At 45.0% G+C, this 16,034-nt stretch overlaps 1 protein-coding gene across 1 annotated transcript; it reads right to left on the bottom strand.

Moving 5' to 3' along the window:
• Nucleotides 1–110: 110 nt before the first annotated feature.
• Nucleotides 111–15,279, bottom strand: LOC306936785 (glucose-induced degradation protein 4 homolog). The gene is made up of 6 exons (XM_079520401.1): nucleotides 14,721–15,279; nucleotides 13,073–13,132; nucleotides 8,664–8,771; nucleotides 6,475–6,576; nucleotides 5,802–5,932; nucleotides 111–1,994 (listed from the first exon to the last, which is right to left on the bottom strand). The coding sequence occupies exons 1-6, from the start codon at nucleotides 15,069–15,071 to the stop codon at nucleotides 1,931–1,933; spliced, it is 816 nt and encodes a 271-aa protein (XP_079376527.1). The 5' UTR covers nucleotides 15,072–15,279; the 3' UTR covers nucleotides 111–1,930.
• Between the last annotated feature and the right edge of the window lie 755 nt (nucleotides 15,280–16,034).

The raw sequence follows: 16,034 nt of genomic DNA, 5'->3' as shown, positions 1-16,034 counted from the left end.
CAATAAGCTAATCATCTGTGGACCCCCCCCCCCTAGTTGACCAGAGCCCCCCCCCCCCCCCTAGTTGACCAGAGCCCCCCCCCCCTAGTTGACCAGAGCCCCCCCCCACATAGGCTACATAACTGGTTGTCAAACTTTTGGTCAAACTTTTTTGTCAAACTTTTTTTTCCATGTCAAGGTCATGATAGGTATTCGGCCACAGAACCCCAAGCTGATTTTCTTTTCAGATGTTTTGATACTACGGTATATTATTAATATTAACCCATTTTGATTTTCTTTTCAGATGTTTTGATACTACGGTATATTATTAATATTAACCCATTTTGACCTGGGAACGATTCTACAAAATGTATTCTAATTCAATCCTGACAGTTTTCTGAAAAAGAAACCCTATGTTTCTATGTCAGTCGTTCTCAATTTTCGTGTCAAGGACCCCCAAGATTATTATGTCATTGGCCGCCGACCCTTTTCACGATTTTTCAAAAATAGCAGACCTACAAGCTCATAGCGCAGCACTCGGTGACGCGCTATGAGCTTGTAGATCTGCTATTTTTCAATGGCTAAAGCATAACATAATGCTTAAAACACCAAAAGGGGTTCCAGATGGCATCAAGTTGTAACTCCGCCGTACTAGCACTCTGCCACGTTCACCTCGCTAAACATTTTTTCTTCAAACAACACGTCCCTGAAATCGGATCAATAGGTGATATCCTCCATACACCTTGCATAAAAAAAACCCACATCTTGTGTTCTAGGGCTGAGAGATATGGACAAAATCAAATATCCCCCAATATATATTTTATTTACTAAATAACTCAATATCTTTTGTATAATATTTTTGAAAGTATAAGACTTAACCCATTTTGACCTGAGATCAGATTCTAAAAATGTCTTCTAAATCCTGACAGTTTTCTGAAAAAGCTGTTTATGTCAGCCGTTCTTCGCTTTTTCAAAAATAGCAGACCTACAAGCTCATAGAACGCCATGAGCTATGAGCTTGTAGATCTGCTATTTTTCAATAGCTAAAGCATAACGTAATGCTAACACCAAGAGGGGTTCCCGCCCAAAATGGGTTAAAGTGATTAAAACCCAGGAAAAAGACAAAACACTTCGAAATCGCGATAAATTATGCAAGATCAGGCGATATCTAGTATAATTATCACGATATCGATATAATATCCATATAGTGCCCAGCCCTAACGCTATCATTGCTTCTATTGAAATCTCTTGGCATGAACCCTCAATTAAGATTAAAAAAAAAAGACAAATTAAAAAAAACATAAATTAAACTTCACCGTAAAAATTTAACTTCACTGTACAGAATAACTCGTATTGCCGCGCCTCCAAAAAAAACCTCTGAACTGAAAAGGTATAGAGGTAAAGGTGTGTCGACTCGTCTCCCGGAAAAAAAACAAAACGAAACACCGATTTCTCGACGACGACGAGACAGAAGCCACGTCGAGAGAACGAGAAGATTGATGGGGAGAAGAAAGTCGGGTGAAAATGTTTAAATCCCCCCCCCCCCCATCATTCTTTTGTTCCGAATCAAAGCTTCGAGACACCTGGGGGAGAATAAGTGTTCATCTTGAACGAATCAAGATGAACAGAGAGAAAAGGACCAGATTCATCCACCCCCTGCTTATCCAATCATCATCGTCGTCATCATCATCATCATGACTCATCTGTCCGTCTCGGGGGCAGTGCGCCCGTCTTTCGCGTGCTCGCCCCCGCGTTCTTCTCGCCACCCCGCAGGGAAGATGGGCAGGTTTAAACTCCGGTCTTGGCACTATAAAAAAAGGGCAGGCTCCCGATCCGTCTCTTCCAACCCAACGTCCAGTCCAGTCCAGTCAGCAGGACCCTCTCCTCTTTCTCTCTCTCTCTCTTTCTCTCTCCCCCCATCTCTCTGCCAGCTGCGCCGGCGTGTCGAAGGTCACCGGAACTCGTAGATGGGCATGCTGCGTTCTCCGACGTGGTTGAGGTTTAGCGACTGGTACCTGCAGTGACGGCGAGGGGGAGGGGGGGAGGAGGGGGAGGGTGGACGGGTCAGTCAAGTTCCTTTTTTTCGTGGATTGAAGCAAAATGAAATCTCATGACAAAATAAAAAAATGGGTATATGGGGCTGAATCCAATTATGTGATTTGTGAAGCAGTGTGAAAGTAACCCCTCACACTTAGCGCTGTTCGCTAAACAATTCAATCTATATGCGTGCCCAGCCAGGTTATCATTTAATGAATCCGCCAGTGCTTACAGCATTTTTACCTTTTTTTTTAACCCATTTTGGACTGAGGCCGATTAAATAAAAAGGCTTCGAAATCCTAACATTTTTCTGAAAAACCCATGTTTCTATGTCAGTGGTGCTCAACCTTTTTCATGTCAAGGACCCCCAGAATTATCTGTATTTGGCCGCAGACCCCCAACTGAAAATATGTAGTTCCAGGGACCTCACCAGAAGCCAATATTTTAGTTTAAAATGTTCGCTCTGAAATATATATATTCAAAGATTTGCGCCACATTTTCACGATTTTTAGAAAATAGCAGACCTACAAGCTCGTAGCGCGCCACTCGGTGGCGCGCTACGAGCTTGTAGATCTGCTATTTTTAAATAACTAAAGTACAACATAATGTTTAAAACACCAAAAGGGGTTCCCACCCGAAATGGGTTAAGAGCCAATGCAGGCGTGATGTGTCCAGGAGTGTGAGTCAGTCTCTTTTCACACAGAGAGAAAAATAAATAATTGATATTTGGAGGGCCGCTACCCCGCAGTGATGTAAATAGGTTTTCAATGTAATGGGTCCCGGGATGCACAGGTGGTCATTCAAATGAGTCCCAAAAAATTCTTATGAGTCCCAAAAAAAATCACACCTGTGTGAAGTGAGTGGTGCAACTCTGTGTGGGGGTTCGCGGGGGGGGGGGGATGTTCCAGACCCCCAGGAACACGGCCAGGGGGGCGGGCCGGTTCCGGCGTGCCGCGTCGCGTCCGAAACGGTTGAGAATGACAGAGTTACCGTGTAGCGGCCCCTCTACTGTACTGTAATGTACTGGCACCCCCGAAAGCATACAGTTAATACGTGCGTGTGTGTGCATTAGGTTGCGCACAGATGGTGAAAAACAACCATGCTGTTTTCGTGCTCATACCCAGACACCCAGCCACCCACCCACACACATAGCTCCGTAAGGGAGTGGTTGCACCACTCAATTTTTTTTATAATAAAACATGTTTTATTTTATTTTATAAAAAGAAACAAAAAAAAAACATATCAAATAGGCCTATACAGTATATTTTTAATGTAGGCTAGTAGTATTAGAAGGCACAACTCAGTAAGAAATACTAATAGTGGGCAACAGTGGATTTAACATAGCTTAAACCAAAAGTTGTTTGCAGTTGCAATTATTATACTTAGTCAAAATATCGGCGTGTGTTACACAATGTGTGTTTCCCATTGAATCGGGTCTGCTTGTCACGCTAAAACATGTTCCCCTAAATATTTCTGTCGGAGGCAGCACCGTTTAGTTGAGAGAGTTGCGACATCTCCGTTCACTGCTTATTCGTGGGGCTGCATGCGTCACTGATCACTCTATTGTCGTCACTCTCTGTCTCTAAATAGCTCTAGTCTAGAGGCTGCGCTGAGTGCGCTCAGTCAGAGCCAACATGGCGGCGCACAGCGCGCTGTGTTGACAGTGTTGTTACAGACTAGTGGTTCTACAAGAACGATTCCTACGTGGATTTTATTTTTTATAACATAGGATGAGGTCGGATGCGGGCATGCAAAATGATCGTGTCCGTAGATTATTGTTTTACCGCATTTTTTCCCCCCGCGATTTTTTCTTCTTCACGTGGATTATTATTACTGTGTGCTGAGTACCTCCGCTCAACCTCTGCGTCCACGGGACGCAAAGGTTGAGCGGAGGTTGCAGCCCAAAACTATAAAGTGCGTTTTGGGACGCAAAACGCACCCTATTTACATCACTGCCCCGTCCAATTGAAATTACCGTATAAATATATATGGCAGCCAAGTCTATGGACTTTTTGTGTCGAAGTGTCCTTGAGCAAGACTCTGAACCCCTAATTGCTCCCGGGCCGATGTGCAGGTTGGTGCCTTCCTTGCATGGTTTCCTCCTCCGTCATCGGGTGTTATGAACGTGTGTGCATGTAATGCACAATCTTGTGTAAAGCGCTTTGGATGAAAGCGATGTAAATGCATCATATGCTTTTAATGTTTGTTTAGAGTACATTTAACAGAGTGGCAGCCAAGACTATGGACGTTTAATTAAGCAATATTACACGAGAGGGTGTGGTTTAACGTGATTATTGCCACGACAGCGATGCGGTCAGGAACGAGACGTAGTCGAGTTCCGCAAGCATCACTGGCGATAATCACATTAAACCACACCCTCGAGTGTAATATTGCAATTATACAACAGTTACCCTTAAAACTAAGAAAATCGCTGAAAAAACATATGTTTTAATGACAGATGTAGTCACTACGACCACAAATGTCCCAAGAAACTAGCTAGCCTAGCCACCGAGTTTGCTGCGCTCTGGGAAAACAGAGCAGCTGAATTATTTGTTTTGATCAGGTGTGGAGTGGGTGCTCGTTTGAACCACGGCTAGAAGGCTGTTTCAACCAATCAGATTGCTTCCTCGAAACGACCTGTTGTATAACGTTTGTTTTTCCATCAGTTAAACAAACGTCACGTGCGCCCCTATTCCTTAGACTAATTGTGAGGTCAGAGATGTACACGCAAACACCTCAAATCAATGTCAAATGGGACGGGACGGGCCGGACGACCGAACCTATACACAGAACTTCCAACAGAGTCAAACTCGTCTCGATACCCAGGCTTTCATTTCGTCTGCGCGGAAAATGAAAGCCTGGATTTACGCATGGGCTGCACTGGCCTAAACGTGGGAGTCAACCCTTCCGCGTAGGCGTCGCTTCAAATGATGTGACGTCAGGGCTCCGAGCGGTGTGCACCCCTCAAAATAACACCGTGAGGAAATCATTACCAGTGGAACTTCAAACGAGGCTATGTGAGGAAAATGAGGAGAATGGCTGAAGAACCCACCACACCGTCTAAGAAAAAAACCAACGTGTGCCGACTCTGTGGAAATAACTTTGACAGTCCGTTAGAATGGTATACTCCAGCAACCAGTGGTTTCTGCTTCTGGTCGACACAATAGAGCGTCGCAGTCCCGCCTCCTACCCGGGACCAGGAAATGAAATCCAATGCATTATTCTCATAGACATTTCGTAAAGTATTTATTTAAAGACGGTTACGCCGCGGACAAAGCCAACTCGAGTCGTGACAACTCATGACAACACAAACAATATTTTGGACCAAACAAATAATTAGAAAGAAGAAAAAAACGGCAGGTTACAACACTTTTTTTGTTGTTTTTCTTCTTTCTAATTATTTGTTTGGTCCAAAATATTGTTTGTGTTGTCATGAGTTGTCACGACTCGAGTTGGCTTTGTCCGCAGCGTAACCGTCTTTAAATAAATACTTTACGAAATGTCTATGAGAATAATGCATTGGATTTCATTTCCTGGTCCCGGGTAGGAGGCGGGACTGCGACACTCTATAACAGTGCTGCACTGGGGGGGGGGGGAGAGACCGGGGCTGACGGACAGATCGGTGAACCAATCCAGGGTGTGCGCAAATCTGAGCCGCGGCCCTCCCATCTAGGCCAGAAATGTCTAGCGTTAGCTCAGGCTAAACTCCGCAGACAGACAGACACCATTTGGAATCGTGTCACGCTGGCTGTAAAAGCAAAGCAGAGAGAGGCGCTTATACTCACCACTCCGAGCTCCTGTGGTAGTAGTAGCCCTCGATGGTGGCCGTGGACTTCTGGAAGCAGATGTAATAGAAGCCCGCGAACGAGGCACCGCTGATGTCCTTGATGGTGTGGTCCGGAACCAGAAACTGCTCCTGGATGGATGGGGGGGCAGAGGGTCAAGAGTTTAAAAAGCCATTTCGACCCGAGGACGATTCTATAAATGTCTTCTACAGTTTTATGAAAACTCTATGTTTCTCCATGTCAGTGGTTCTCAAAACATATTCATGTCACAAGGACCATCAAAAATATTAGGTAATTGGCCGCCGACCCCCCCCCCCCCCCCCATGCGAAAATATGTTGTTCCCCCGGAAGCAAAGATTTGAGTTAACAACGTTCGCTCTGAAAGAATATATTCAAAGATCTGTGCCACATTTTCACGATTTTTCTAAAAAATAGCAGACCTACAAGCCCATAGCGCGGCACTCTGTGCCGCGCTATGAGCTTGTAGATCTGCTATTTTTCAAATAAAGCATAACATAATGCTTACAACAGCAAAAAGGGTTCCCGCCCCCAAAATGGGTTAAACGAGTTCAAAAGTTTTAAAAAGCGGGAGAGAGAGAGAGAGAGAGAGAGAGAGAGAGACGAGTGCCCTCAGGTTAGCCGTTAGCCCACGTTAGCCTTCCCCGGGACTGACCTTCCACCTCATGAAGACGAAGTCGCCGTTGTCCAGAGCCTCGTAGTCAAAGTCATCCGAGTTGAAGCTTTTGGTGTATTTGCAGAAAGGCTGAAACTTGCCCTGGAGACCGAGTCAAACAAGAGGAACCGGTAAGAGGACGCGACATTATTCCATTAAACCCATTTTAGACCTGGGAACGATTCTACAAATCATGTCTTATAAATCCTGCCAGTTTTCTGAAAAACCCACATGTTTCTGTGTCAGTCGTTCTCAAACATCTTCATGTCAAGGAGGACCCCCCCACGATTATCTGTAATTTCCCGCAGACCCGACCCCCCCGCATCTGAAAATATGTTGTTCCAGGGACACCCCCAGAAGCAAAGATTTGAGTTAACCCATTTAGGCCTGACGTCGAAATTTTAAAAATGTCTTCTAAATCCTCCAGTTTTCTGAATTAATATTTTCACGATTTTTCAAAAATAGCAGACCTACAAGCTCGTAGCGTGGCACTCGGTGCCGCGCTATGAGCTTGTAGATCTGCTATTTTTCAATAGCTAAAGTATAACATAATGCTTTAAAACACCAAAAGGGGTTCTTCCCTAGCCTGGTTAATAAACCAGACCGAATCAGCCGTTGGCAAAAAGAAATTGCCTACCAGCGGATTACGGTCTGGCGAGGCTCAGTAGCACGCCTCTTTCCTACAACTGAGAACAGGTCGGACCAATCGGGACACGGTATGCAATATGGGCGGGCTTTGGTACAGTGACGTTCAATGCTTGAGACTTTTGACTGACAGTAGCTCTGACCAATTGCGTCAAAGAGAAAATGTTTGAACCCGCCCCCCGGGAAATGAAATCCAAGTGGAGCCAGCCCAGACTAATATACCGCGACAGTGTTGTGTGATATTAGTCTGGCTTATTAGCCAGGCTAGTTCTTCCCGCCCCCAAAATGGGTTAGACAACAGGACTGTGACACGGGACGGACTAGTTTGAGGGTGGTAAAACTGCAGATGAAACAAACACACACACCAGCCCAGCCCCGTTTGTGACCGTACGAAATGGAAAGCACAGACTGTGCCTCAAGGCTCAGAATTTTTTTATTATTCCATTTTTTCCCCCACCCCACTGCGGCTAGGCAGAGCCCAGAATGAGGACAAGGTCGAAATGTAAACGAGCTGCTCAAAATGTTACGTGCACAATGTAAAAAAAAGGGACAAGTGAAATAGACATTAAATGAATCCGATGTACACATTCTGCCTTGTTCACTGCACCACAAAACGACCTGGCCAATCAGCGGCAGCTAGAGGCGGGATCAAGGTATACACAGTGCTGCCTTGATCCCGCCTCTAGCTGCCGCTGATTGGCCAGGCCGTTTTGTGGCCGGGCATCAAGTCTGCCTGAGAGTTCCCAGATGGGAGGAGGAGGTGGGAACCCAGTGTACTCTCTGCTGCCCCATGTGGCGGAGTCAGGTTAGCACTTTCCCCCATCGCTGCTAAAGATGCATACAACACCCGTCTTAATGTTTATCGTACCTGCCGTCCAACCTGTACTTTTATTCATCGATTTATTTTTCCTTCAATTACTTCTTTTTTTTTTTTACATATTTTTTACCCCACGATTTTGCAACCCAGTCTTTTTTCCACCCAGTGCCAATTATCTAATGTAATCCTGTGCGCTACACTTCCTCTGCCAACCTGGGGGGGGGCAGTGAGCGGACTGACCTCATGCCTCCTTCTATGCATGAGGAGTCCAAGCTGCTTCTTTTCACCTGACAGGGGGGAATTTCCCTGGCCGGACAGGAAGTTACACGAAGAACATGTTATTCCGACCAGTTCCTTTCCCCTCCATCAGGCGCCCCGGCTGGCCAGGGGGAGGTAGTTTTAGAGACCAGGATTACTGCATGTTTTTGTGAGGGAGGAGGGAACACGCCCACAGCGTCCCCAGCAGGAATCGAACCCAGGACCTTATAGCTGTGAGGCGACAGCACTACCGACTGTGCCCCCTTTTCCTTCAATTATTGATACCAATACAAGTGACAAATAAAACCCCTCTTGATTCTCTTGATTCTTGGGCCAATAGAGCGTCGCAGTCCCGCTCCCTACCAGGGCCCAGGAAATTATTCTCCGTTCATTTTCCTCAGACATTTCAAAACGTTTTTATTTAAAAAGACCTTTTAAGCGTCGTACAAAGAAAAAAGCAGCCACGTACCCAATGCTTTCTGTCCACGTCCTCGTCTGCATCCCACTTCCTGGTTAGAAAAGGTCTCTTTTTACTGATTATTTCACCCGCAAAGAAGGTTGTGAGAGTAGGGAACTCCTGTGAACAGGAAAAAGAGCGGGAAAGAGAGAAATGAAGAGGAGGAGGACACTCTTGTATATTGTTGCTGTCGCCGGGCAGAAACCTCTCATCTCCATGATACTAACTCTTTGTGTTTTTAACGTAAATAAAACGTGTTCATACTAGACTACTAAGAGGATCAAACAAAAAGTATCAAAGTAGCAGTTTAACAGGCTCGAAATGCAGCGTTGAAGCAACACGTTCTGAGGTCGTAGATCTGCTACTTTTGAATTTGAAAAGTACGTTTTGGACACCCGGAAAACCAGAGGCCGTTTACTTACATAAAGCACATTTCAAATTAGACAACGTCACGACCATGAGAGGGAGGAATAACACCACTTGAGCTCTGTATGGGTTAAGCCAGGGGGATGCTACCAATTTCTGACTTTATATCCTGCTTGTTGTCGGTGATCTCAACTAATTTATGCGTATATAATATACACCTGTAAAGTTTCATGACTGCATCGTGCACGATATATCGTGACAGGCAAAATCTGTTCACAGACATAAACACACACGCGGTCAAAACAACCGTGTGTCAGCTATGCTGACATGGCTTTAATGGCTGGTAAAAAAAGAAGGCTGTGTGGCCTTGCAAAAAAAGAATGACATGGCATATTTGGTCAAAATCCCACTGTGTGCAACACTAATAATGTCCAAGAGGGAAGCACACACACACACACACACACACGTGCTGAACAAAAGTATGTGCACTGTTGAGAGAAGGTAGTTCACACACTGACGAACTGGTCTGATGCTCCCAGAAGCAACTTAAGTAGAGGTACGTTTTGAGTCTTTTGACCCGTCTGGGTCTTTGTCAGGAATTAATCAACACTAATAATGCCATGAGGCCCATTTATAAATTATGCAACATTGCAAGAGATTACAGTACAATGACACATAATATTAGCAGCTCCTTCCCAATGTCTTGAATGCGTAAACAGGGCTCTTTGTCTTTCTCTCCCTCTCTCTGGCAATGGAAACAGAGGACATGTTGCTCCAATACGTTACAAGTCAAGTGAGCTTATGTCAGTGGTATAAAGCAAAATAAAATATAATGACTGAAAACTTTTAACTAACATAATTTCCTAAACTGTTAGCACAATATGTAGATTTGATAGTTTGTTATTTTTTTTCTAATCCAATTTTCTTCATTCCAGTTGAATAAATCACAGATTGAGGCCTTTGCTTTTATGAAATATCCGAGACCGTTTTTAAGATGCATTCTATTCTACAGCTAAATTCGGCCAATTAAAACACCCTTTAATAATCTAATCTATTGCTAGTTTGAAGAACTAGAGTTCTCATCGGGCCTGAAAATTAAGGCCCGGCCCTACCCTACCCTAACTGGGTCGGCCCGAGGCCCGGCCCGACCCTAACAATTACCATAATGGCAGGCCCGAAAACCCGAAAAAGCCCGAGTGAAAAAAAAGAGAAAAAAAGGAAAAAGAAAAATGCCACTATATGGCCGCGGCGCCGTGGATTATTGAGACGACCGTGTCAGAGAACGCACTAATAGTCTAGTCGCCGAAATAAAGGATTTATGTAACTCACGTTAATTGGCTGATAATGTTCCATTTTCAACATTCTAATGGTTTCCAGCAATTTCCAGGGGTGAGTAAACATCTTCTGAATCAAAGTAGCAGCGATCCTCTGAAGTGACACAGTTAATTATGTCCAATAGGCTACTGGCAATATTATGACAATTGTCAATTTGGCTATAATCTATAGGTTACTGTATAGTTTACATTAATCATTGCCTCTCAAACCCACATACCACGCGTAATGTGCGTTGCCTAACCTAAAGAACAGACATACAAACCATCAACATGCCGCTCGATGGCGTGTCGAGTCTGTCGACAGCTTGCAGATCTTTTATTTTGGGCAGTGGGCACACAACGAGGCGCGCTGCGCTACGATGGGGAAATTAAATAGCTGTAGGCTACAGCGCGCTGCGATACGATTTGTAAACCAAATAGCTGTAGCCTACAGTGTGACTGTAACATTGCTTGGTCATCATGTAACTATATTACGTGCAGGCGCTTTCATAGTTATATGGAGCATTTACCGTTGATTAGGTAGCCTAATTTAGCTTATTCACCCAGCTGGGTTCAACGAGACAGCAGTGTCTCGTTAAGCCCCGACGTTTCCAAAACGAGCTATTGCGGATAAATCGATGGTCTTATAAAACATTTAAGCATATGGCAAGTTGACTTAAGTTATATAGTTGATGCTGAGCAGTAAGCAGCTCATTTGGTTGGCAAACCAGAGGCCAGCCAGCGGTAGCAAGTTCAACAACCACCGTTCTATTCTGTCACTTTGGTGCGCTGCTGCCTGCTGCTGATCATCGCCTCCTCCTCCTTCAGTCACATATAGTATAATAGCCTAAACTGTAAAAGTTAATCGCCAACATTCACCAGCTCAGCCCTCTTCATATTAAATAAATACATTACACAAACAACAGAATTGTTATTTTTGTTATAATAAAATTATTTAAAAAAAAAGAAATCACGGAAAATCACAGAGCCCGAGGCTCGGCCCGGCCCGACTAATTATCGTGCATTTTGGGCCCGGCCCTACCCGAAAATGTCGGGCCGGGTCGGGCCGGGCCGGATTCGGGCAGAGATTGAGAACTCTAGTTTGAACACACATTTTTTTATCTCAAAATAACTAATAACCCAAAATAACCATCTACAAGCTCACGGCACGTTGCGAGCTCGCTGATGGGCTGTTTTCGTGCGCGACAGACAGGACTCCTTGGAAGACTTCTGTGGAATCGGAACGACTTGAAATCACTTCGCGGCGACTGAGAACTTGAATCCAGGAGACTAGGAGACCCAAGTACAATCATGTTCTGCTGTGTACAACACCGCCCTCTGGCATTTAAGGAAATGCACACATGTTTGGCATCGTAGATCAATCAATGGTATGACCCCTAGGGCAGTGGTTCCCAAACCTTTTCATGTCAAGGACCCCCAAATTTACACTAATTAGCCCCGCGGACCCCCCCATTTGAAAACATATGCCAGGGACCCCCATGAGAGAAGAATTTTACGGCTCTAGCAGTGATTCTCAACCAGTTTAATTTCAAGGACCCCCAGTTTGACATGCATTAGTCTACGGACCCCCCGTTTAATGGTATTTCTATCTCTGGGAGCCCAATTTATATTGTAAAATCAATGTTAATTTAACTCTGAGAGTGTACAAATGGAACCATATATGGACCCGTTGGGGTCCATTTGTACACTCTTGAGTTACAGACCCATAATGGTCCATTTGGTTCCAAACTATCATTTAGCTGGGGACCCCCTGGAACTCCCTCAGGTACCCCTGGGGGTTCCCCGGACCCCACTTTGGGAACCACTGCCCTAGGGGTCATAACGCCAGTGTATAAAACCCGTTTCCTCTGGGCTGCCCGATGCCGGTTGGGGTTGCAACAACGTATTTATGGCTCGCCTTGGGACGTCGTGACAGACTCAGGTTTGATTGATTGATTGATTGATTGAAAAATGTATTAACAGTTTGCAGAATTACAGTACATTTCGAGCACAAACTCAATACAAAGGCTGTTAACTGTGAGTGGACGACCCAATTAAGCATTACACTTGTTTCCAACAGGGTCCACCATGTTCAATTCATCAAAACATTTAGAGACGTACAAATAGACACTTCTATATAGACAAAGAACAGAACAGGAATTCATCATAATGGAGGTAAAAAGGGAAAAGAAACATATACAGTGAGGTCAATGAAGGGTGGCTCCACTGCCCGCGACGGAGACGCAACGCGTCCGGTGGAGGCCTGGCGTTAGTGGCCTTACGAGTTTTGAGGACCAGTGTTGATTTCGTCGACTAAAACCAAAGCGAAAGATGTTCGGTCGACTACCTTTTTCCACTGACGAAAATGTAATGGAAACTAAATAAAAACTGAGCTACGATGACTAAAACTATGACTAAATATACTGACAATTGTGTCAACAAATAAAAACTAGACTAAAAATGTTAGGAAGGGACTAGTGGACAAGAGATCCAGTATCCAATATACATTTTAGTCGACTAAATCAACTGTAAATTTAGTCGACTAAAACTAGACTAAACACTAAAACATTCCAGGTGACAAATAAATTAAAACTATGACTAGAACTAAAATCTAAATTTGCTGCCAAAAAACAACAGTGGTCTGGACTAGTGGGCAAGGAAAACCCGGTTTTGACCAGTTTACGTCTGTGGTTAGGAGTACACAGACCGACTGTCTGACCCCGGTTTGAGGACCGTCCTTACCTCAGTCAGTCCTTTGATCTTCAGGTATCCACACAAATAGGAGTCCTCCGCGGTCACATGCTGCCAAATACAAACACATCACGTCGTAAACACACTCAGTCAGTCGGTTTATCCCGTGGTTGTTGTCAGAAGACACGCGCGTTGTAAACAGGCTCACCTACTTCTCTCTGTACAAGGCAGGTCAGAACACGCATAAGGACAAGAGGTGGGTGAGAGCAATCATGTAGAGTTAATCATTTTAAAAGTTCAGTCAAGGGCACAGCTTTGAGAGGGCAGCTTTCTGCTGTTCAGGTGTTGGGGGTGGGAGGTGGAAAATATTCTAGGGGATTTGATTGGTTCTAAGAGAACAGAGTTACCGATTTGAGAGAGTGCGAAAGCCCTTCAACGCAAGGCTCTCTCCAATGTTTTTCAGACCAAGGACCTCTTAGCCGAGAGACAGAGAGAGATGACGCTACGGCCCGCCACTATAATTGTATAAAAGGCCGGTGTTGCGGATAAAACGTTTTCATAGATTTAAATACATAGATTTGTTGGACAACACCGTCATCAGTATTGGATTTGTGTTCTTTTTTCCTTCTACACCAAACCACCTCGTCGAAAATAGCAGATCCACAAGCTCACAGCACATGCCGGATTGTTGTGAGCTTGTAAATCTGCTATTTTCTGTGAATGTTAGGAAGATTTTTATATACATTTGTTACACTAATCACTTGAATCCCTATCCCAGCATCCCCATGCATCACACAAACATTTGGCAGCCTCCCTGTAGTAATTGTGAGGACCCCCCCCCCCCTAGGGGTCCCGGACCCCCCTGGTGCGTTACACTACAGTACAACTGCTTCAGTTTGTCACATCATACACCAGGTGCACAGGAGCAGTGGGAGACCATTTTGTGAAAGATTCCCATGAATACTTAGCCGTTACATTTTAAACCACCCAAAAATACAGTACTGGACTGGTATACAATTTGTTGTACGTCAAACAGCGACAACTGCAGATCTATTGGCAATCTATGTGAGTGTGTAGATTTGCTATTTGTAGAAGAATATTCTATTGTAGAATTTTCACTTATGAGTTGTGACACACTAGGCGGGTGTTGTGTGGTAATAGAATAAAATAAAATAATAAGAATTAGATTGAAAGTTGAGTAAAAAATATATCAAAACAAATACAGTAGTGACAGAGTTCCTCTTTGTGCAAATAAAGGACATCATCAAACAGCAGCAGATATCACAATAATATGCAGCAAATTAAGCAGCAATATTTGCATCATATACAGCCTATGTGAATGGAAATGGTTCTGCAGCTATAATGTGAATGGTTGCTTTAAAATGGCATCTATCTATCTATCTATCTAGTCATTCTGCAAGAATGAGTGTATTCGAAATAAAATCCACTAGTATGATGACGCCAGATCAATCACCTGGCTCAGGGCTTCAGAAATGAGGTCAGGGTGTCAGCCTTGTATCACAGCCACAAATAGCAACACACACTCTGGGGGCTACTACTACTACTACTATACTGTATCTGCTTAGCTCTTAGCTTTAGCTAGGTTTCTACAACGTCTCACGGTATTTCAAAACTAATCAACAAAACGCATTAAAGGCAAGCACATGTCAATTTCTAAATGATCTCATAGTTTGTATACCTGTAAAACCACCTCCACGTCGTACGAGTTGCCTTTGCTCTTCTGGTGCCCGCGGAACTGCGAACCGCTGTAGAGCAGCGACGTGGCGACCCCCGGCTGCTGCGTGTTGATCGGGGCAGGAGGGCTAAGCGAGGCCGGGGATGAGGAGGCCGCGGCGGGGGTCCTGCTGCTGCCCACCACCGCTCGGACGGGCATTCTGACCGCTGCTGCTGGGGGCTGGTGGGGAGGAGGGACGCCGTGTCGTGTGTTGTTGTTGTTGCTGTTGTTGTTGTTGTCACCGACCGATGAGGCGACCACCACCACCACCACGGTCATCAACCCAGCTCCTCTCGGGGAGGAGACTAGCGACATGCAGGGTGCTTCTGGAGGGGGACACACTGGCCAGGGGAGGGAAGGGAAATAGGGAAGTCCAGCTCCGTCCGTACCTACCGCGGCGCTGCGCTTCTTCGGACGGTCCGGCCGTGTGAAAGTGTTCAGCGGCTCCTCACAGCTGTGCTGCTGCTGGACTCCGAACTAACTCACTCTCTCTAGTGGAGAGGGTTCGGCTGCAAGTCAGAACGTCACATTCGAGAGAGAGCAGCTTGGCTGCGTTTTGATTGGCTAGACACGAGCTCGTGCTGGAGTCTGATTGGGTGTCATACCTTGGCATTTTTCGGAGTTTTTTCCCTTACGGAGCTATGTGTGTGGGTAGCTGGCTGGCTGGCTGGCTGGCTGGGTATGAGCACGAAAACAGCATGGTTGTTTTTCACCACCTGTGCGCAACCTAACGCACACACAAACACACACGCACATATTAACTGTATATATGATGCTTTCGGGTTTGCCAGTACAGTACAGTACTGTGCAGTAGAGGGTACAGTAGAGGGACCGCCACACGGTAACTCTGTCATTTCTCAACTGTTTCGGACGCGGGGCGGCACGCCGGAACCGGCACGCCGGAACCAGCACGCCGGAACCGGCCCGGCCCGGCCCCCTGGGCGCGTTCCTGTGGGTCTGTAACAACCCCCCGGAACCCCCACACGGAGTTGCACCACTCACTTCACACGGTGTGATTTTTTATTTAGTTTTTTCTTTCTTCTGTTTATTTTTATTTTATTAGCCTATGTATTGTAGACAGTGTACTCTGTATCTTATTGTATTGTATTTTATTTTTGTATTTTGAATTAATTCATTAATTTTCACAACTTTAAAACTATTGGACATTTATAATAATTATCATTTCTTTAATCTCCCCCAATTCTAGTTTATTTTATTTTCAAACGGTTTCGTTAGGGCGTACTTGGGGGCATTGATATACATTGATAAGAGTTTATT

The sequence above is a fragment of the Electrona antarctica genome (genome assembly GCF_951216825.1).
Source record: "Electrona antarctica genome assembly, chromosome: 14".
Taxonomy (NCBI): Eukaryota; Metazoa; Chordata; class Actinopteri; order Myctophiformes; family Myctophidae; genus Electrona; species Electrona antarctica.
This window is presented reverse-complemented; position numbering and strand designations above follow the sequence as displayed.